Below are 24440 nucleotides of genomic sequence, written 5' to 3' on the forward strand. Positions count from 1 at the left end.
GAACTGCCTTAGATATATGGGGTTTTTTCTTGTTCCACACAAAACACAGAATCATTTTTTTTTTTAAATCTTGAAAGTATGATGTTGGTATTTTAACAGGAATGGCATTGAATAGGTAGATTGCTTTGGGAAGTATACACATTTTAACAATGCTGATTCTTCCCATCCATGAGCATTGTATGTTCTTCCATTTGTTAATATCCTCTGCTATTTCCTTTCTGAGGATTTAATAATTTTCTTTATAGAGGTCAGAACCCCAGCAATGACTCAATCCGAATAAGACACCCCTAGGCATATCATAATTAACTTCACTAAAGTTAATATGAAGGAGAAAAATCTGAAAGCAGCCAGATGTAAGAAATCCATTACCTACAAAGGGAAGAATATTAGAATGACTGCAAATCTCTCTGCTGAAACTTTTCAAGCCAGAAGAGGGTGGTCATTGACTTTTAATCTCCAAAACAAAATAACTTTTAACCCCAGATCCTGTATCCAGCTAAACTGAGTTTCATTTGTGATGGAGAAATTAGATACTTTAACGACATTCATATATTGAAGAAATTTGCAATAACAAAACCAGCTCTTCAGGATATTTTCAGACCTATCCTCCATAATGACCACCCCAATCCTCTACCACAAAAATTAACTTACTCAAAAAACTTTTGATCAAACTCCAACTTCCACAGTGGTGAAAGGATTAAAAATGTCCACTGGGGGAGGAGACAAGATGGCTGACTGAAGCCAGCTTTCCACAGAGGCTCCCATTCAGAAGGGAAGTTAAAGGACAAAAATTTAGCAAGTAACCTGGTGGATTTGAGCTTCACCAAGAGAGAAGGTTGAAGAAATGCACATCAACCCCTCTAAGGTGAGCTGCGACCACAAGGATACAAACAAAAGGTACAAAATCCATCACCAAGTGGACGGGAGTCCCCTGCCCCATGAGAACAGCTCAGAGTGCCCCACAAACAAATGGGCAGAGTTCAGAGATCAATACTTTGAAGCATGTCGCCTTCCAAGACTTAGCCAGAATCAAGTGGAAATGTTGAATAGGCCTATATCAAGTTCTGAAATAGCATCAACCATATGAAACCTCCCTAACAAGAAAAGCCTGGGACCAGATAGTTTCACGTCAGAATTCTACCACACCTTTAAAGAGGAACTACTACCTATATTACTCAATCTGTTCCAAAAGGTAGAAAAAGAAGAAAGACTACCCAACACGTTCTATGAAGCAAACATCACCCTGATCCCCAAACCAGGAAAAGACCCAACAAGAAAAGAAAATTATAGACTAATATCACTAATGAATATAGATGCAAAAATATTCAACAAGATCCTAACAAACAGAATCCAGCAACACATCAAACAAATTATACATCATGACCAAGTCTGTTTTATCCCAAGGTCTCAAGGCTGGTTCAACATCCATAAATCTATAAGTATAATTCAGCACATAAACAAATTAAAAAACAAAGACCATATGAGTCTGTCAATTGATGCAAAAAAAGCTTTTGATAATATCCAGCATCCCTTCATGATCAGAACACTTAAGAAAATTGGTATAGAAGGGACATTTCTGAAACTGATAGAGGCCATCCACAGCAAACCCACAGCCAATATCACATTGAATGGAGTTAAATTGAAATCATTTTAACTCAGATCAGGAACCAGACAAGGCTCCCATGGTCCTCATTGCTCTTTAATATTGTAATGGAAGATTTAGCCATTGCAATTAGGAAAGAAAAGGCAATTAAGGGTATCCATATAGGGTCAGAAGAGATCAAACTTTCGCTCTTTCCAGATGATATGATTGTATATCTGGAAAACACCAGGGATTCTAGTACAAAACTCTTAGAAGTGATCAAGGAAATCAGCAGCATCTCAGGTTACAAAATCAACATTCATAAATTGGTAGCCTTTATATATATAACAATAGTCAAGCTGAAAAAAAAGGTAAGGACACTATTCCTTTCACAGTAGTGCCAAAGAAGATGAAATATTTGGGAGTTTATCTAACAAAGGGCTTGAAAGATCTCTATAAAGAGAACTATGAAACTCTAAGAAAAGAAATAGCTGAAAATGTTAACAAATGGGAAAACATATCAGGCTCATGGCTGGGACGAATCAACATTGTTAAAATGTCTATACTACCCAAAGCAATATACAATTTTAATCTAACCCTATTAAAGCTCCACTGTCATACTTTCAGGATCTTGAAAAAATAATACTTCGTTTTATATGGAATCAGAAAAAACCTCGAATATTCAAGACATTACTGAGAAATAAAAACAAAGCAGGAGGAATCATGCTATCTGACTTCAGACTATACTGTAAATCTATAGTGATCAAAACAGCATGGTACTGGCACAAAACAAGAGAAGTAGATGTCTGGAACAGAATAGAGAACCAAGAAATGAGTCCAGCTACTTACCATTATTTGATCTTTGACAAGCCAATTAAAAACATTCAGTGGGGAAAAGATTCTCTATTTAACAAATGGTGCTGGGTGAACTGGCTGGCAACCTGCAGAAGACTCAAACTGGACCCACACCTTTCACCATTAACTAAGATATACTCTCGCTGGATTAAAGATTTAAACTTAAGACATACAAGTATAAAAATACTAGAAGAGAGTGCAGGGAAAATCCTTGAAGAAATCAGTCTGGGTGAGTATTTTATGAGGAGAACCCCCTGGGCAATTGAAGCAGCTTCAAAAATACACTACTGGGACCTGATCAAACTAAAAATCTTCTGCACAGCCAAGAACACAGTAAGTAAAGCAAGCAAACAGTCCTCAGAATAGGAGAAGATATTTGCAGGTTATGTCTCTGACAAAAGTTTAATAACCAGAATCCACAGAGAACTCAAACGTATAAGCAAGAAAAGAACAAGGGATCCCATCGCAGGCTGGGCAAGGGACTTGAAGAGAAACTTCTCTGAAGAAGGCAGGCGCACAGCCTACAGACATATGAAAAAATGCTCATCATCTTTAATCATCAGAGAAATGCAAATCAAAACTACTTTGAGATACCATCTAACTCCAGTAAGATGATCCCATATCACAAAATCCCAAGACCAGAGATGTTGGCATGAATGTGGAGAAAAGGGAACACTTCTACACTGCTGATGGGAATGCAAATTAAAACATTCCTTTTGGAAAGACGTTTGGAGAACACTTAGAGATCTAAAAGTACATCTACCATTCAATTCTATAATTCCTCTACTAGGTATATACCCAGAAGACCCAAAATCATGTTATAACAAAGATATTTGCATCAGATTGTTTATTGCAGCCCAATTCACAATTGCTAAGTCAAATGTTTATTGCAGCCCAATTCACAATTGCTAAGTCAAGGGAAAAGCCTAAGGGCCCATCGATCCGCGAATGGATTAATAAATTGTGGTATATGTACACCATGGAATATTATGCAGCCTTAAAGAAAGATGGAGACTTTACCTCTTTCACGTTTACATGGATGGAGCTGGAACACATTCTTCTTAGTAAAATATCTCAAGAATGGTAGAAAAAGTATCCAAAAAGTATTCAGCCCTACTATGAAACTCATTTATGGCTTTCATATGAAAGCTATAACCCAGTTATAACCTAAGAATATGGGGAAGGGGAGAGGAAGGGGAGAGAGGGGGAGGATCGGCAGAGGGAGGGTGATTGGTGGAATTACAACTGTGGTGCATCTTACAAGGGTACATGTGAAACTTAGTAAATGTAGAATATAAATGTCTTAACGCAGTCACTAAGAAAATGCCAGGAAGGCTATGTTAACCAGTTTGATGAAAATGTGACAAACTGTTTACAAAACCAGTGTATGGTGCCTCGTGATCACAGTAATGTGCACAGCTATGACTTAATAATCAAAAAGAATATGTATATATATATAAAATGAAAAAAAGAATCTGGAAGCATTTACATTGGGTACATAAATATTTAGAAGTGAAACGTCTTCTTGTTGTATTTTTCCCTTGACCAATACGTAGTGACCATCTTTGTCTTTTTTGACTTTAGTTGCTTTAAATCCACATGTATCTGAAAATAAGATTGCAACTCCTCTTTTCTTCTGAATTCCCTTTGCCTGAAAAATTGTCTTTCAACCCTTGACTCGGAGTTTTAATTTGTCTATTGAAGCCAGGTGTGTTTCTTGAAGACAGCAAATGGATGGCTTGTGTTTTTTAATCCAGTCAGCCAATCTATGTCTCTTCAGTGGTGAATTCAAGCCATTAACATTTATTGAGATAATTGGTAAGTATGGTAATATTCTATTCATCTTATTTTGTGAGAGTCCATTGCTTAGTTTTATCTTTTGCATCAGTGTGGAAGCTAGCTTCTGTCCTTTAATTGCTGAGTTCTTACTTTGTTCCTGATCCATTGTGATGGTCAGTGTGTAGAACAATTTGAAGTATGTCCTGTAGAGCTGGTCTTGGTGTGGCGAATTTCCTCAATATTTGTATATCTTTAAATGATTTTATTTCTCCATCAATTTTAAAGATTAACTTAGCAGGGTATAGAATTCTGGGCTGGAAATTGTTTAAGTTGATTAAAGGTAGATGACCATTGTCTTCTTGCTTGGAAAGTTTCATTAGAGAAATTTGCAGTCACTCTTATGGATTTGCCCCTGTAGGTCAACTGGTGCTTACTCCTGACAGCTTGAAGAATCTTTTCTTTTGTCTTGACTTTGGACACATTCATCACGATGTGTCTTGGAGAAGCTCAGTTAGAGTTGAGGCGACCTGGGGTCCAATATCCCTCTGAAAGCAGTGTGTCAGAATCTTTGGTGATATTTGGGAAATTTTCATTTATAGTGTTCTGTAGTATGGCTTCCATTTCTCTGGGTCATTCTTCTTCCCCTTCTGGGATTCCTATAACTCATATGTTGGACCGCTTCATAAAGTCCCATAATTCTGACAGTGAACATTCTGCTTTCTCTCTCTTCTTTTCTGCCTCTTTAACTATCTGAGTTATCTCAAGAACTTTGTCCTCTATCTCCGAAATTCTTTCTTCTGCATGGTCTAACCTGTTGCTGATACTTTCCATTGCATCTTTAAGTTCCCTAATTGACTGCTTCAGTTCCTTCAACTCCACTATATCCTTTCTATATTCTTCATATCTTTCATCTCTTCTTTGATTCTGTTTTTGGATTTCCTTTTGGTTATTTTCCACTTTATCAGCAGTTTCCTTCATTGTTTCCATCATTTACTTCATTGTTTTCATCATGTGTATTCTAAATTCCCTTTCTGTCATTCCTAGCATTTATTTATAGGTGGAATCCTCAGCAGTAGCTACCTTCTGGTCCCTTGGAGGGGTTTCTCTGGACTGATTTTTAAGGTTGCCTGGAGTTTTCTGCTGATTATTCCTCATGAGTGATTTCTTTTATCTGTTTCCTTGCCCTAATTTTCCTTCCACTTCCTCTTGCTCTTTAAGTTCCCATGCCTGTGGACTAAGATTTCAATGAGTCCTTTTGGTACAGGACCAGAAGGATGAGAAAGTTGAAGAGCAAGAAGGAAAGAAAGGAAAGGAAAAAAAGAAAAGAAAATAGAGAAAGAAGAGGGGGTGGGTAAAAGGGAATATTAACAAAAAGAAAAGAGGCACAGAAAGGGGGAGACAGAGCAATATAGGTGTACAGTAGGGTACTTTGACAGAACCTTTAAAAAACCCCAACCTCTGGGTGTGCCAGAGGGTGGTTCCCTTGAGGTCAGCGGCTCTTTGCTAACCTCATCGGACACAGTACCCCACCTCCACTAAGTAGACAGGAAAGACAAAAATGCTATAAATCAACCAAAACAAGCAAACAGAAAACTTTACGGGATAAGATTGGGTGAAAAACCAAATAATAGGGGTAGAAACACTAGCAAAAATGAATTTCTAATTATTGAAGAAGGCAGGAAATTGTAGTTAAACTAGAAAAGTGGAGAAAGAAACAAAAAAGAAAAGAAAAGAAAAAATATGTACAGAAAAGTTTGAAATTAAAAAACAAAACAAAACTACAAAATAAACGAAAATAACCAAAAACAAAGCAGTATATATATCTTGTTGAATATTGTCTGGGCAACAGGTGGTCTTCTGGGGTATGAGATGTTAATCACAATACTGATACGACTGGAGGCCTCTGCTGATTTCTCAAACCCCACAGGGTGGAGACCCTAAATCTCTCTTCAGCCCTCTTAAAAGGCACTTTAAACTTCTAAACTTGGCTAAGAGATGCTTTCCCAGGAAAGTGCTTGTTGCTGGGATCACTGCTGAAGTGGTTATCCACTTACCCAGTGTGCCAAAACGGGTCTCACTCTGCCCCTCCATATAAAATACTCCCCAATTTATAACCAAGACCCTAACAGACATGAACAATTTGATATCTTCAATTGTCAGAGATTTTAATACCCCTTTGGCAGTGTTGGATAGATCCTCCAAGAAGAAAATAAGCAATTAAATTCTGGACTTAAACTTCACCATACAACAATTGAATGTAATAGACATCTACAGAACATTTCGTTCTAACAAAATTGAATACACATTCTTCTCATTGGCCCATGAAACATCCTCCAAAATTGATCACATCTTAGATCAAAAGGCTAACCTCAGCAAATTTAAAAGAATAAAAATGATTCCTTGCATTCTCTCAGATCATGATGGAATAAAAGTTGAACTCACCAATAAAAGGAATCTGCATACTCATACAAAGACATGGAAACTATAACCTTATGCTGAAAGATAGCTGGGTCAAAGATGAGGTTAAAAAGAAAATTACCACGTTTTTGGAATACAATGATAATGAACACATGAATTATCAGAACCTCTGGGATACTGCAAAGGCTGTCATAAGAAGGAAATTTATAGCTCTCCAAGCCTTGCTTAAGAGAACAGAAAGAGAGGAAGTCAATAACTTAATGGGACATCTCAAGAAAGAGAAAAAGGAAGAACACTCTAACACCAAACCCAGCAAAAGAAAAGAAATAACCAAAATTAAAAACAAAAGAATTATTCAAAAGATCAATGAATCAAAAGTTGGGTTTTTGAAAAGTTTAACAAAATTGATAAACCCTTGGCTAGCCTAACCAGAAATAAAAAATTAAAAGCCCTAATTTCATCAATCAGAAATGACAAAAGCGAAATAACAACAGACACCTCAGAAGTTAAAAAAATTCTTAATGAATACTACAAAAAATTCTATTCTTAGAAATACAAAAATCTGAAAGAAATTGACCAATACTTGGAAGCATGCCACCTTCCTAGACTTACCCGGAAAGAATTAGAAATGTTGAATGGACCTATATCAAGTATTGAAACAGCATCAACTATACGAAATCTCCCAAAAAAGAACAGTCTGGGACTAGATGGCTTCACATCAGAATTCTACCAAACCTTTAAAGAGGAACTAGTGCATATATTACATAACCTTTTCCAAAGCATAGAAAAAGAAGGAATACTTCCCAATACATTCTATGAAGCAAATATCATCCTGATCCCCAAACCAGGAAAAGACCCAACAAGAAAAGAAAATTATAGACCAATATCTCTAATGAATATGGATACAAAAATATTCAATAAGATCCTAGCAAACAGAATCCAGCAACACATCAAACAAATTATACACCGTGATCAAGTTAGTTTTATCCCAGGGTCTCAAGTACAGTTCAATATACATAAATCTATAAATATAATACATCACATAAACAAAATAAAAAAGAAAGAGAATATGATTCTCTCAATCAATGTAGAAAAAGCTTTTGATAATATCCAGCATCTTTTATGATCAGAACACTTAAGAAAATTGGTATAGAAGGGACATTTCTTAAACTGATAGCAGCCATCTACAGCAAACCCACAGCTAATATTGTATTGAATGGAGTTAGATTGAAATCAATTTACACTCAGATTAGGAACCAGGTAAGGTTGCCCATTGTCTCCACTGTTTTTTAACATTGTAATGGAAGTTTTAGCAATCGCAATCAGGCAAGAAAAGGTGATCAAGGGTATCCATATAGGGTCAGAAGAGATCAAACCTTCACTCTTCACAGATGATATGATTGTATATCTGGAAAACACCAGGGATTCTACTACAAAACTCTTAGAAGTGATCAAGGAATACAGCAGCGTCTCAGGTTACAAAATCAATACTCACAAATCTGTAGCCTTTATATATACCAACAATAGTCAAGCCAAAAAAATAGTCAAGGACTCTATTCCTTTTACAGTAGTACTGAAGAAGATGAAATATTTGGGATTTTAACCTAACAAAGGATGTGAAAGAGCTCTATAAAGAGAACTATGAAACTCTTAGAAAAGAAATAGCTGAAGATGTTAACAAATGGAAAAACATACCATGCTCATGGCTGGGAGGAATCAACATTGTTAAAATGTCCATACTACCCAAAGCAATATACAATTTTTTTCTTTTCTTTTTTTTTTTTTGTAGAGACAGAGTCTCACTTTATGGCCCTCGGTAGAGTGCCGTGGCCTCACACAGCTCACAGCAACCTCCAACTCCTGGGCTTAAGCGATTCTCTTGCCTCAGCCTCCCAAGTAGCTGGGACTACAGGCACCCGCCACAACACCCGGCTATTTTTTGGTAGCAATATACAATTTTAATGCAATCCCCATTAAAGGACCAGTATCATACTTTAAAGATCTCAAAAAAACAATACTTTGTTTCATATGGAATGAGAAAAAACCTCGATTAGCCAAGACATTACTCAGAAATAAAAACAAAGCAAGAGGAATCATCCTACCAGACCTCAGACTATACTATAAATTGATAGTGATCAAAATAGCATGGTACTAGCACAAAAATGCACAGGTAGATGTATGGACCAGAATAGAGAACCAAGAGATGAACCCAGCTACTTACCATCATTTGATTTTTGATAAGCCAATCAAGAGCATTCAGTGGGGAAAAGACTCCCTATTTAACAAATGGTTCTGGGTGAACTGGCTGGCAACCTGTAGAAGACTGAAACTGGACCCATACCTTTCACCATTAACGAAGATAGACTCTCACTGGATAAAAGATTTAAACTTAAGACATGAAACTATAGAAATACTAGAAGAAAGTGCAGGGAAAACACTTGAAGAAATTGGACTGGGAGAATCTTTTATGAGGAGGACCTCCCGGGCAATTGAAAGACACCAAAAATACATTACTGGGATCTGATCAAACCAAAAATCTGCACAGCCAAGAACACATTACATAAAGCAAGCAGACAGCCTTCAGAATGGGAGAAGATATTTGCTGGTTATGTCTCTGACAAGGGTTTAATAACGAGAATCCACAGAGAACTCAAAGATAATAGCAAGAAAAGAACAAGTGATCCCATCTCAGAGTGGGCAAGCGACTTTAATAGAAACTTCTCTGAAGAAGACAGGCGCACAGCCTACAGAAATATGAAAAAATGCTCATCATCCTTAATCATCAGTGAAATGTAAATCAAAACTACTTTGAGATATTATCTAACTCCAGTAAGATTAGCCCACATCACAAAATCCCCAAACCATAGGTGTTGGCATGGATGTGGAGAAAAGGGAACACTTCTGCACTGCTGGTGGAAATGCAAAATAATATGTTTCCTTTTGGAAAGATGTTCGGAAATCACTTAGGGATCTAAAAATAGACCTGCCATTTGATCTTGCAATCGTCTACTAGGTATATATCCAGAAAACCAAAAACCACTTTATAACAAATATATTTGCACCAGAATGTTTATTACAGCCCAATCCATAATTGCTAAGTCATGGAAGAAGCCAAAATTATGCAGCCTTAAGAAAAGATGGAGACTTTGCCTCTTTTATGTTTACATGGATGAAGCTGGAACATATTCTTCTTAGTAAAGTATCTCAAGAATGGAAGAAAAAGTATCCAATGTACTCAGCCCTACTGTGATACCAATTTATAAGCACCCACACTTCCATAAGAATGCTATAACTCAACTATAGCATTCCCCCCCAAGATAAAGGGGGGGAAAGAGGGGAAAGGGAGGGGGAAATATGGAGGGAGGGTAATTGGTGGGACCAAACCCATGGTGCATTTTACAAGGGTACATGTTAAATCTACTAAGTGTAGAATATAAATGTCTTAACACAATAACTAAGAAAATGTGTGAAGGCTTTGCTAACTAGTTTGATGAAAGTATTTCAAATTGTATATAAAACTAGCACATTGATGGGGCGGCACCTGTAGCTCAAGGAGTAGGTGGCAGGTTCAAACCCAGACCCAGCCAAAAACCACAAAAAAAAAAAAAACTAGCACATTGTATCCCATAATTGCATTAATGTACACAGCTATGATTTAATTTAAAAAAATTAAAATAAACCCATAAAAGCAAGGGGTAATTGTTTTGGCTTTGAAGAAAGCAATATCCATGTTTTGAATTGCCTTTCCTCTAGGAGCTCAGGGCCTCCATCCTACACGACAAGGAACTGAACTCTGCCAATAATCTGAATGGACTTGGAAAAGGACACTGAGCTTCAGTTGAGAATGGCAGCATGGCTGACGCCTTAACTACAGTTTTGTAAAACTTGAGCACAGGATCCACCTAAGCCATGCCTGGACTCCTGATCCACAGAAATTGTGGGATAATAAATGTATGTTGTTTCAAGTTGCCAAGTTTATGGTAAATTGTTATGCAGCAATACAAAACTATCTACATCTGAGAATTAACACTTTGGGGTTCTTCCTAAAAGTAAGGTGAGAATGAGAGACTCTATCTTAGATCACTTATGGCCTTTCACTTTTACCTTGATTGCCCTATATGACCACCAAATCCCAAATTGTGGCTCCATTTTTAAGCTGTTTCTACTTGATCTGAAAATACTCTGAGGGCAAAAGAGGCTTTTGTATACTAAGCTTAACTCTCTGGGTTTTTATTTTTCCTAGGTTTTGTTTTAGAAACTCCTCACTCTCCTATGAGGTTTTGGAAGCTTTGTATTTATTCATCTAGAGTTTTAACAGTATTGTACTGTCTAGCCACTGTTACCATAAGATCTATTGAACTTACTGATTCTGAGTAATCCTAATTCTTTGGGCATCAGAGGCCATCCTGATCTGGGTCTTTGTGGGCAGCAGAGGGACCTGCAGAGAAAGTTAGCTATCTTTTTGAGCACTAAAAAGAATCAGTGTGTTTTTGTGAAGAAGCCTTTCTCTGCCCTACTGGAGACAATGGGACAGGTTAGAATTCAGGCTTACAACCTGGAGTAGATCCTTCTAAGAAATTCTGCTGAGCTGGAAGTCAGAAAGTGACCTTGGCTGGGAGCAGTGGCTTGCATTTATAATCCTAGCACTCTGGGAGTCTGAGATGGGTGGAGTGCTTGAGCTCAGAAGTTCAAGGCCAACCTATGCAAGAGTGAGACCCTGCCTCTACTAAAGATAGAAAAATCAGGTGGACATTGTGGAGGGCACCTGTAGTCCCAGCTACCTGGAAGGCTGAGGCAAGAGGATAGCTTGAGGCCAAGAATTTGAGGTTTCTGTGAGCTCTGATGCCATGGCACTACCAAGGGCATCAATCGGAGTGAGGCTCTGTCTCAAAAAAGAAAGAAAAAAAAAACAAACAAAGTGATCTTCCTTGCTTTTGGTTTCTTGGGGTTGAGATATGTATCCTCAGTGTGTGTGTGTACGTGTGTGTGTAATTTTGAAGAGTGGTAAGCAATTCTCTTCAACCTTTCCCATAATACATTCTGCCAGCATGTATTATAGAAGAAAAGATACTCTAGGAGTTTTCAGATGTAGTAAATCTAGAGATTATGAATAATTTATATACCAGATGTAGTAAATCTAGAGATTATGAACAATTTATATACCATCAAGTTGAGGCACTTAGACTCTAAGTGCCTCAACTTGATGGTATATAAAGAGAATTATGAGGAGAGAAAGAAATTAGGAAATAAATAAGAAGAATTAGGCAGTCTAAGAGGCAAAAAGGAGTCTAAGTGCCTCAACTTGATGGTATATAAAGAGAATTATGAGGAGAGAAAGAAATTAAGAAATAAATAAGAAGAATTAGGCAGTCTAAGAGGCAAAAAGGAGTCTAAGTGCCTCAACTTGATGGTATATAAAGAGAATTATGAGGAGAGAAAGAAATTAGGAAATAAATAAGAAGAATTAGGCAGTCTAAGAGGCAAAAAGGAGTCTAAGTGCCTCAACTTGATGGTATATAAAGAGAATTATGAGGAGAGAAAGAAATTAGGAAATAAATAAGAAGAATTAGGCAGTCTAAGAGGCAAAAAGGAGTCTAAGTGCCTCAACTTGATGGTATATAAAGAGAATTATGAGGAGAGAAAGAAATTATGAAATAAATAAGAAGAATTAGGCAAATAATACGATTGAAAATAAAGTATAAAAAGAATTAAGACCCAAACCAATAATTACATTAAAAACATCCACATTAATTATCTCCACATCTGGGGAGATAATTATCTAAAGAAATAAAGAAGTAGAGGACAAAATTAGAAAAATCTTTGGGCACAGTGGCTGATGTCTCTAATCCTATCCCTCTGGGAGGCTGAGGGTGGACTGGTGGAGCTCAGGAGTTGGAGACCAGCCTTAGCAAGAGTGAGACCCCATCTCTACTAAAAATAGAAAAAAAAAATAAAACAACTACCTGAATGTTGTGGTGATTGCCTGTAGTTCCAGATACTGAGAAGGCTGAGGCAAGAAGATAACATGATCCTAAGAGATTTAGGTTGCTGTGAGCTACTGCATTCTACCCAGGGCAACAGAGTAAGACTCTGTCTCAAAAAGAAAAGAAAAGAAAAATATCAGTCAAATATTTTATTGATAGAGTAGAGTAAGTAAGAACAAACCTAGTTGCATGAGAAAAGGCCCCCAAACCACAATTAGATAAAGACTCCCAGAACAAAAAAATAATCTGGACTTGTAGTTTAGGTCTACCTTCACCAAGAATTTACTAGAATTCTCTTTTGAGGTGTTCAAAGGTGTTCAATCCATAGGTGAGAGGAGCACTGGTATCTTGCAGGGCTATGATTGGGCTAGGTACTGAATACTGCCCGAGACTATGTAAGAGTGCGCACATTGCCTGAAATACTCTGCTCCAAAAGCTCATCATAGCCAACACTGGCTCTCAGAAGTAAGCCAAATATGAACTCTTTTGGGTAAAATGAAGCTGACCCACGCTAAGTATCAGGGTGTGGAAATATGAACAGAAACTTCATCAGCACATGATGCAAACATTTTATCCTTTATGGGATAAAAAGAGAAGGGGGGAAGGAGCCATTGTTGAGATGAATATAATTCACACAAATGTATAGTTTTTGAGATATTGAGATTTTGACTCTGTGTCTGGTTAAAGGTAGAAAGGAAAATTTTCCTATAGGAGATAGTGCTGATTTATGCTACTATTTAAATGTAAAATTGATTCAAATCACCCAAATTACATAAGAGAAGTCACAGGGCCTACCTTGAGCTATAGGGGGTGAGAGTGTGTTTGTGGGGAGAGTCTTTCAAGCCAAAACCTACACTGAATGGAATGGTGGATGCCATCTGCTCTATAGTAGGAGAAAAGGATAGAATGAGATGAAAGGGCTGGAAACATAGTAATTTGGGGAAGGGCACTTTTTGCTTGAAGGGAAGTAAATTTCTTTAGAGCAGGAAATTATCACTAACATAATGTCATGCTTGCATGAAAGAAGTTTCTGTTACCCATAGTACAGAATTCATAAAATGGCCAAAGATCTGGTCATTAGGTACCTAGTATGAAGGGGAATGCAAGAGAGTCAACCTCATTATTTAATTTTCAAATATTTTTGTTGATTCCATGACCTCAGGTGGCTCAGTTCAGCTCCCTCTGCCTAAAGAACAACCATCCAATGGTCCCCAGATTCTTCTGAACTGCAGGGAGTCATACAGGTGGCATCTTCCGCCTCCTGCCCCCTCAGGAGAGTTCAAGTTCTAGTAATCCAGGAAAGGACTGTCCCTGAGGACATGGATTCCTTAGTGACAAAACCTCAGACTACATACTCTCCAGTCCTGACCAACTTGCTGGCTTTGGGGAATGGCATGCTGATCTGAGACCCCTAAATAGCCCAATATTCTTCTCCTCGCCAGCTCACCAGCACTAATTCTGTTTCTTCACCCAAATTTATTCCTGAAAGAATGAAAGTATACTTAGACATTTTATAATCAATGAAAAGACTCGTTTATTTGTAAAAACAAGTATCCTCTGGGCAGCAGTCCCTGGAAGAGGCATTAATTTGTAGGCTTCAATCTTCAAAACATATTTCAGCTAAAAATCAATAGGAACAGGAAACAGAAAATAGCAAGAAATCTATTCTGAGAGCAATTTTCCAGGAAGTTTAGGGTACACACCCAGGGAGAAGCCACTTCGGTCCAAATCACCTCCCACCCACCCCCAAACACACATAACCCCTTTTCCCTTACCTGAAAGATCTGTGTCCTGCACCCTTCTCTGATTTTGCTGGCAATGCAGCAGGATACTGAGAAAGGAGCAGAGAGGAAGTGAGGGGAGGAGCTGGACAAACTGGCTTCTGCAGGACCTGCCCTCCTTGTCCTTCAGTGGCACTAACTACTTCCTGCAGAGCTGGGATTGCTCAGGGCTGCCCAATATGGAGACTAGCAGCCACCTGTGGCTACTAAGCACCTGACATGTGGCAGGTTTGACTATAGCACTGAAATTTTAATTTTATTACATTTTAATTTATTTGAAGTTAAATAGCTACCTGTGCCTAGTGGCTACCACACCAAACCTCAGAAAAACTCTGCAGTGAGAAAAGAAACATGGGTCATGCTACGATATTAGAGAAGGACCTTCCAGGTCAAAACCAGAGAGATTCCAGCTATTCTGAATTATTAATGGGCCCTGGAACCCTGCTCAGCACCATGAGAGTCCCAGCTGTTTGCTCCTGGTGTTTCAGGCCTGTGTCAGTGCAGGTTGCTAACTTCTCTCCTTTTTCCCAGTAGAAGTGGGAGACAGAGAGCTGCAATTTCTGGGGTGTGTCCCCTGAGTCATCTGCTAGAAGCAAAAGAGAGTAAAGGGCATTTATTTGAATGACTGGGATGGGCCCAAAGTCACCCTGTGAGTTGGTCCTGCAACCACTGAAATAGTCCAACCACTGATATTTGACACTACCTGCCATTAGAATGGAAACTGTGAGATCTTGTAATGGGGTCCTGGTTTCCTTTATACCTGTTATTCTTCCATTATAAAAGGTGGCACAGTTTATCATTATATCCCACAATGGAGACTTCATTTAAAATTGCACAGTACTTTAGTAATTATAGAAATTGCTGAGGTGTTTTTGCTAATATGGCTGACTAGAAGCATTCCTCATCCACTTAGAGAAATCGAAACAGTGCATGGACAATTACACATTGACTGTATCATCCAAGAGGGAACACGTGTTCAAAAAAGGAAAGTCTAAATCCTGTGAAGGAGGAGGTATACAGGAAGTCTTCCAGGCAGGATCAACAAAAATGAGTCCCTGTTACAGGAGAGGGTAAATGAGTATCTTTCTGTGGTTCACTTTCCCACTGGGGAATCACACTATCCAGGCCATGGGAGATCAGCTTTATTTTCCCAATCCCTCACTCTAACTTAGGGAGCAGCTGGGGGACCGTGAGAAGGACCTGCTCCTATAAGTGTACCACCCATGCACCCAACCTATCCCGCTACAGCTAGATGACATTTCTGACCTTAGATCTTAACAAGCTGTGCCTGGTCCTCAGATCTAGCAATAGCTCCAGTCTGTGGTATTAGAGAAACTTGGGCTAGGGTGTGGGGAACAGAGGCTTAAGTGAAGGAGGGGTTCCCACAGCCAGGACTGAGAAACTAATGTGGTGTGAGCCCTAGTCAGTGGTGCTGGGATCTGGCCACCATCCCATGACCTGAACAGGAAGACAGCTGCTGTGCAGGCTTCGTATTAAGCAAGGCGACATCTTCCATGGCCTGGCACTGTGTATAGACTAAATGCTGTCTGCCCTGTCTGACTGTTTAGCTTGATCTGCTGCCATTCAGGACAGGAAACAGAGCTTTGCAGGGACTGGAGTGAGAGAGAGAAGAAAGTCCCATTGCTACTGGCTAAAGCTGTGGCTGCTGAGACCACCTCTCCCTCCTTATGCAAAAACTTCAGTATAGCTTTGGCCACCCCTCACTCAAGCATTTAGCCAAGGGCCTTAAGACTTCCCTAGTCTCCCTATAAGCACTAGTGGTGCCTCAGTGTAAGCTAAGCCCAGATTCACACCACCTCTATGATAGAGCACAGAATCCAGGCTCTCAGGGGTTTCATGAACCAATCCACCTCTTGGGCCACCTGAATGCTTCTCTGGAGGAAGAGAGTCTGGGCCTAAATCCTACTGCTACCTCCATAGCTTGCTCCAACATGCAAGCCCCACCTCAAGGCAGCCCACACAGCCTGTTGCAGTAACTCCAAACACAAGAGCACAGTACTCAACAACACTATGTCTTCTCACAACCACTGCTAGCCCCATAACCCCTACCACCTCAGCTGGCCATGTGGTATACTGCTACTAGAACTGGCATTTGAGAAAGCCATTCCTGACATCTAAGAGTTGGCCTGTTTGGAGTTGCCAACACAGGCGCCAGCATACATAGCTCTAGATCACAATCATATACCACCACTACCACTGAAATCTGAAGAAGGACCCATCAGGCATTCCAATCCCAAGAACATCTTCATCACAGCTACCACCAATAACCTCATCCTAACATACAGAGAATTCACATTATAAGGCCTAACAATTAAGCTCACAAACTCATCCTAGATAAAGTGCTACATATCTCATTATTGAGTATCACTATGGTCACCTTTAAAGTACTCTCCTTGGAAAACTATGCACTGACACCAGCACCTGGCCACCCTTCAAAGCAATTTTGGAACTCTTTTTCTGGACGGCCATCAGAGCTGTTGTCATATAACATGAAACAGCAATAGCAAATGCCACTCAGTAAGACACTGTCCACAAGAACACTGTTGTGAGACACTAATACACCAAGGTTATGAACCTTTACTGGGTTGTTTGTGTGATGTTGTCAATATAAGCACACAGTGGCAACTTTGTGAACTTAATTGCCAGAACTCACACAGTGACAGCTCTGATGGCTATTCCTAGAAAAAGAGTTCCAAAATTGTTTTGAAGAGTGGACTAGGTCCTGACATCAGTGCATAGCTGCCAAAGGGGAGTACATCAAAAGTGACTAGTGATAATCACCTGTGAGGTATGTAGCACTTTTTCTAGGATAAGTTCTCAAACTTAATTGTCAGACCTCATCATATAAATCTAATGTTATTTATAGCCAAAGAAATTATACAGACTCTTTCGCATTGCATGCACGCCAAAGTAAAGACAAGAAGCTCCACTCAACCAACATCATAGTGACCTTGTCAAGAAAACACTACCCTCACAATGAAAGTCACAATGAGAATGTGACTGTTGTTCTAGATGTACAGAAATCAATGTTAAGATTCAAGAAGCATTAACAAGCAAGGTACTAAGACAGACTCAGAGGAACACAAAAATTCTCCAGCAATAGATCCTAATGAAAAGGAAATCCTTAAAATATCAGATAAAGAATTCAAAATAGTAATTTTTTTGATGATTTTTCTTATTATTAAATCATAATTGTGTACATTAATGCGATCATGGGGCACCATACATTGGTTTTATAGACCGTTTGACACATTTTCATCACACTGGTTAACACAGCCTTCCTGGCATTTTCTTAGTTATTGTGTTAAGACATTTATATTCTACATTTACTAAGTTTCACAAGTACCCTTGTAACATGCACGACAGATGTAATCCCACCAATCACCCTCCCTCTGCCCATCCTCCCCCCTTGCTGCCCTCCCTCTCCCCTTTCCCCATATTCTTAGGTTATAACTGGGTTATATCTTTCGTGTGAAAACCATAAATTCGTTTCATAGTTGGGCTGAGTATATTGGATACATTTTCTTCCATTCTTGAGATACTTTACTAAAAAGAATATGTTCTATGCTCTATCCATGTAAACATGAAAGAGGTAAAGTCTCCATCTTTATTTAAGGCTGCATAATATTTCATGGTATACATATACCACCATTTATTAATCCATTCATGGATCGATGGGCACTTGGGCTTTTTCCATGACTTAGCAATTATGAATTGGGCTGTAATAAACATTCTGGTACAAATATCTCTGTTATAATGTTATTTTTGGTCTTCTGGGTATATACCTAGTAGAGGAATTATAGGATTGAATGGCAGATCTATTTTTAGATCCCTAGGTGTTCTCCAAACATCTTTCCAAAAGGAATGTATTAATTTGCATTCCCATCAGTAGTGTAGAAGTGTTCCCTTTTCTCCACATCCACACCAACATCTCTGGTCTTGGGATCTCGTGATATGGGCTAATCTTACTGGAGTTAGATGATATCTCAAAGAAGTTTTGATTAGCATTTCTCTGATGATTAAAGATGATGAGCATTTTTTCATATGTCTGTAGGCTGTGCGCCTGTCTTCTTCAGAGAAGTTTCTCTTCAAGTCCCTTGCCCAGCCTGCAATGGGATCCCTTGTTCTTTTCTTGCTTATATGTTTGAGTTCTCTGTGGATTCTGGTTATTAAAGCTTTGTCAGAGACATAACCTGCAAATATCTTCTCATATTCTGAGGGCTATTTGCTAGCTTTACTTACTGTGTTCTTGGCTGTGCAAAAGCTTTTTAGTTTGATCAGGCCCCAGTAGTGTATTTTGAAGCTGCTTCAATTGCCCGGGAGGTCCTCCTCATAAAATATTCTCCCAGACTGATTTCTTCAAGGCTTTTCCCTGCACTCTTTTCTACTATTTTTATAGTTTCATGTCTTAAGTTTAAATCTTTAATCCAGTGAGAGTCTATCTCAGTTAATAGTGAAAGGTGTGGGTACAGTTTCAGTTTTCTACAGGTTGCCATACAGTTCACCCAGCACCATTTGTTAAATAGGGAATCTTTTCCCCACTGAATGTTTTTAATTGGCTTGTCAAAGACCAAATAACAGTAAGTAGCTGGAGTCATCTTTTGGTTCTCTATTCTGTTCCAGACATCTACTTCTCTGTTTTTGTGCCAGTACCATGCTGCTTTGATCACTATCGATTTATAGTATAGTCTGAGGTCTGGTACTGTGATTCTTCCTGCTTTGTTTTTATTTCTGAGTAATGTCTTGGCTATTCGAGTTTTTTTCCGATTCCATATAAAACAAAGTATTATTTTTTCAAGATCTTTAAAGTATGACAGTGGAGCTTTAATAGGGATTGCACTAAAATTGTATATTGCTTTGGGTAGTATGGACATTTTAACAATGTTGATTCATCCCAGCCATGAGCATGGTATGTTTTTCCATTTGTTAACATTTTCAGCTATTTCTTTTCTTAGAGTTTTATAGTTCTCTTTATAGAGATCATTCACGTCCTTTGTTAGATAACCTCCCAAATATTTCATCTTCTTTGGCACTACTGTGAATGTAATAGAGTCCTTAACTGTTTTTTCAGCTTGACTATTGTTGGCATATATAAAGGCTACTGATTTATGAATGTTGATTTTGTAACCTGAGACACTGCTGTATTCCTTGATCACCTCTAAGAGTTTTGTGTGTTTTCCAGGTATACAATCATATCATCTGTGAAGAGCGAAAGTTTGATCTCTTCTGACCCTATATGGATACACTTGATCACCTTTTCTTCCCTAATTGCAGTGGCTAAAACTTCCATTACAATGTTAAAGAGCAGTGGAGACAATGGGCAGCCTTGTCTGTTTCCCAATCTGAGTGGAAATAATTTCAATTTAACTCCATTCCATACACATTGGCTGTGGGTTTGCTGTGGATGGCCTCTATCAGTTTAAGAAATGTCCCTTCTATACCAATTTTCTTAAGTGTTCTGATCGTGAAGGGATGCTGGATATTATCAAAAGCTTTTTCTGCATCAATTGAGAGAATCATATGGTCTTTGTTTTTTAATTTGTTCATGTGCTGAATTATACTTGTAGATTTATGGATATTCAATCACCCTTGACCTTGGCATAAAACTAACTTGGTCATGATGTATAATTTGTTTGATGTGTTGCTGGATTCTGTTTGTTAGGATCTTGTTGAATATTTTTGCATCTATATTCATTAGTGATATTGGTCTACAATTTTCTTTTCTTGTTGGGTCTTTTCCTGGTTTGGGGATCAGGGTGATGTTTGCTTCATAGAACGTGTTGGGTAGTCTTCCTTCTTTTTCTACCTTTTGGAACAGGTTGAGTAATATAGGTACTAGTTCCTCTTTAAAAGTTTGGTAAAATTCTGACGTGAAGCCATCTGGTCCCAGGCTTTTCTTTTTAGGGAGATTTCATATGGTTGATGCTATTTCAGAACTTGATATGGGTCTGTTCAACATTTCCACTTGATTCTGGCTAAGTCTTGGAAGGTGGTGTACTTCCAGGTATTGGTCAATTTCTTTCAGATTTTCATATTTCTGAGAATAAAGTTTCTTGTAATATTCATTGAGGATTTTTTGAATTTCCAGGAGTCTGTTGTTATTTCGTATTTGTCATTTCTGATTGATGAGATTAGAGATTTTACCCTAAATTTCCTGGTTTGGTTAGCCAAAGGTTTATCTATTTTATTGACCTTTTCAAAAAACCAACTTTTTGATTTATTGATCTGTTGTATAATTCTTTTGTTTTCAATTTCATTTAATTCTGCTCTAATTTTCATTATTTCTTTTCTTCTACTGAATTTGGGGTTGGAATGTTCTTCCTTTTCCAGTTGCTTGAGATGTCCCATTAAGTTAACTTCCTCTCTTTCCTTTCTCTTGAGGAAGGTTTGCAGTGCTATAATTTTCCCTCTTAAAACTGCCTTTGCTATATCCCAGAGGTTCTGATAATTCGTGTCTTCATTGTTGTTTTCTTCCAAAAATTTGGCAATTTTCTTCTTAATCTCATCTCTGACCCAGCTATCATTCAGCATAAGGTTATTTGACTTCCATGTTTTTGTATGAGTATGCAGATTCCTGTTGTTACTGAGTTCAACTTTTATTTCATGGTGGTCTGAGAAGATGCGAGGAATGATTTCTATTCCTTTAAATTTACTGAGGTTAGACTTGTGACCTAAGATGTGATCGATTTTGGAGTAAGTTCCGTGGGCTGATGATAAGTATGTGTATTCAGTTTCGTTGGGATGAAATGTTCTGTAGATGTCTGCTAAATCCAAATGTTGGATGGTTAGGTTTAAATCTAAAATTTCTTTGCTCAGCTTCTTATTGGAGGATCTATCCAGCACTGCCAAAGGAGTGTTGAAATCTCTGACTATTATGGAGCTGGAGGAAATCAAGTTGCTCATGCCTGTTAGAGTTTCTCTTATAAATTGAGGTGCATTCGGGTTGGGTGCATAAATATTAATAATTGAAATCTCATCATATTGAATATTACCCTTAACAAATATAAAGTGACCATTCTTATCCTTCCTTACTTTTGTTGGTTTAAGGCCTATTGTGTCTGCAAATAGAATTGCAACACCTGCTTCTTTCTGATTACCATTTGCCTGAAATATGGATGACCATCCTTTCACCCTGAGTCTATATTTATCTTTTAAGGTAAGATGTGACTCTTGTATGCAGCAGATATCTGGCCTGAGTTTTTGTATCCAGTCAGCTAACTTGTGCCTCTTTAGAGGACAGTTTAAGCCGTTCACATTAATGGAGAATATTAATAAGTCTGGTAAAATTTTCAGCCCAGAATTGTATATCCTGCTAAGCTAAGCTTTAAAATTGGTAGAGAAATCAAATCTTTTACTGATATACAAACATTAAGGAAGTTTTCCACAATAAGACCAAATTTATGGGAAATACTTAGACCTATTCTACACAATGACCATCACAATGGACCATCAGCTAACTAAACACCTAGAAACTGAAAGTCAAAATGTGGTTTCCATAATGATGCAAAAGATAAAATTAAGCAATTGACTGTCACAAAATAAGATGAATAGAACTTATCAATTATCTCAATAAATGTTAATGGCTTAAATTCCCCAAAAGAGACATAGCCCAATTGATTGGATAAATAAATGCAAGCAATTTATTTGCTGTCTGCAGGAGACACACTTAGCCTTAAAGGACAAATTAAAAGGGTTAAGAGAAGGAAGACAATTTTTCAACTAAATGGAATTCAGAAGAAAAGAGGGGTTACAATCTTATTCTCAGATACAAGTGGATTTAAATCAACTAAAGTCAAAAAAGGCAAACATGGACACTTCATATTGGTCAAGGGAACAATATAAGAAAAAAAAAATTTCAATTCCAAGTATTTACTCACCCAAGTTAAATGCCCCCAGATTCTTGAAACAAACCTTAATTAGTCTGAGCAATGTGATTTCCATAACACCATCACGTCAGTGGACTTTAATACTTATCTTACAGAACTGCAAAGATCCTCTAAACAGAAATTAAACAAAGATACAGGGACTTAAATGTGACCCTAGAACAACTGTGCTTGATAGTCATATATAGAACATGCCATCCCAAAGTTCAAGAATATACATTCCTCTTATCAGCCTATGGAGCATTTTTTTTTTTTTTTTTTTTGTAGAGACAGAGTCTCACTTTATGGCCCTTGGTAGAGTGCCATGGCCTCACACAGCTCACAGCAACCTCCAACTCCTGGGCTTAAGCGATTCTCTTGCCTCAGCCTCCCAAGTAGCTGGGACTACAGGCGCCCACCACAATGCCGGGCTTAGCCTATGGAGCATTTTATAAAAATCATATAGATCATATCCTAGGACGCAAATCAAACCTCAACAGAATCAAAAGAATTGAAATTTTACCTTGTATCTTCTCAAACCAAGGCAGTAAAAGTTAAACTCAACTCCAACAAAAACATTCAACACCACACAAAGCCATTGAAATTAAACAACCTTATGCTGAATGACAATTGGGTGCAGGAAGAAATAAAAGAGGAAATCATTAACTTCCTTGAGCATAACAACGATGAAGATACAAGCTACCAAAACCTCTGGGCTACAGGAAAAGCAGTCCTGTGAGGAAATTTTATCGCTTTAGATGCCTACATTTGAAAAACAGAAAGAGAACACATCAACAAACTCACAAGTCATCTTATGGAATTGGAAAAAGAAGAACAGTCTAAGCCTAACCCACCAGAACAAAAGAAATATCCAAAAGTAAATCAGAGATTAATGAAATCGAAAACAAAAGAATTATTCAGAAAATTAATGAAAAAAGGAGTTGGTTTTTTGAAAAAATAAATGAAATAGATAAACATTCAGCCAGACTAAATAGAAATAGAAAAGTAAAATCTCTAGTAACCTCAATCAGAAATGATAAAGGGGAAATAACAAGAGATGCCACAGTGATACAAGAGATTATTATCTCTGAATACTACAAGAAACTCTCTGCCCAGAAATTTGACAATGTGAAGGAAATGGATAAATATTTGGAATCACACCCTCTCCCTACACTTAGCCAGGAAGAAATAGAGCTCCTGAACAGACCAATTTCAAGTGCTGAGATCAAAGAAACAATTTTAAAAATCTCCAAACAAAAAAATGCCCTGGTCTTGATGGCTTCACATTAGAATTCTATCAAACCTTCAAAGAAGACCTTATTCCCATACTGCAAAAATTATTCCAAAAAACTGAAGAGGAAGAAATCTTCAGGAACACATTCTATGAAGCAAGCATCACCCTGATACCAAAACCAGGAAAAGACCCAACTAAAAAGGAGAACTTTGGACCAATTTTACTAATGAATATAGATGCAAAATTTCTCAACAAAATCCTAGCCAACAAATATCTTCTCCCATTCTGTGGGCTGTTTGCTTGCTTTACTTACTGTGTTCTTGGCTGTACAGAAGCTTTTTAGTTTGATCAAGTCCCAAAAGTGTATTTTTGAAGCTGCTTCAATCGCCCGGGGGTCCTTCTCATAAAAAACTTACCCAACCCAATTTCTTTAAGGGTTTTCCCTGCACTCTCTTCTAGTATTTTTATAGTTTCATGTCTTAAGTTTAGGTCTTTAATCCAATAAGAGTCTATCTTGGTTAGTGGTGAAAGGTGTGGATCCAGTTTCAGTCTTCTACAGGTTGCCAGCCAGTTCACCCAGCACCATTTGTTAAATAGGGAATCTTTTCCCCACTGGATGTTTTTAGTCGGCTTGTCAAAGATTAAATAATGGTAAGTAGCTGGGTTCATCTCTTGGTTCTCTATTCTGTTCCAGACATCTACTTCTCTGTTTTTGTGCCAATATCATGCTGTTTTGATCACTATCGATTTGTAGTATAGTCTGAGGTCTGGTAGCGTAATTCCTCCTGCTTTGTTTTTATTTTTGAGTAATGTCTTGGGTATTCGAGGTTTTTTCTGATTCCATATAAAATGAAGTATTGTTCTTTCAAGATGTTTAAAGTATGACAGTGGAACTTTAATAGGAATTGCATTGAAGGTATATAT

The 24440-nt window shown here is 38.0% G+C and overlaps 1 protein-coding gene across 1 annotated transcript in view; it reads right to left on the reverse strand.

Annotated features, from left to right (window-relative positions):
- GIMAP5 (GTPase, IMAP family member 5) overlaps positions 1 to 24440 on the reverse strand; it is a 76975-nt gene that overhangs the window by 24413 nt on the left and 28122 nt on the right. The window contains 1 exon segment of the mRNA XM_053609231.1: positions 16473 to 16477. Within this exon segment, the coding sequence (XP_053465206.1) occupies positions 16473 to 16477 (5 nt within the window).

The sequence above is a fragment of the Nycticebus coucang genome, chromosome 11 (assembly GCF_027406575.1).
Source record: "Nycticebus coucang isolate mNycCou1 chromosome 11, mNycCou1.pri, whole genome shotgun sequence".
NCBI lineage: Eukaryota > Metazoa > Chordata > Mammalia > Primates > Lorisidae > Nycticebus > Nycticebus coucang.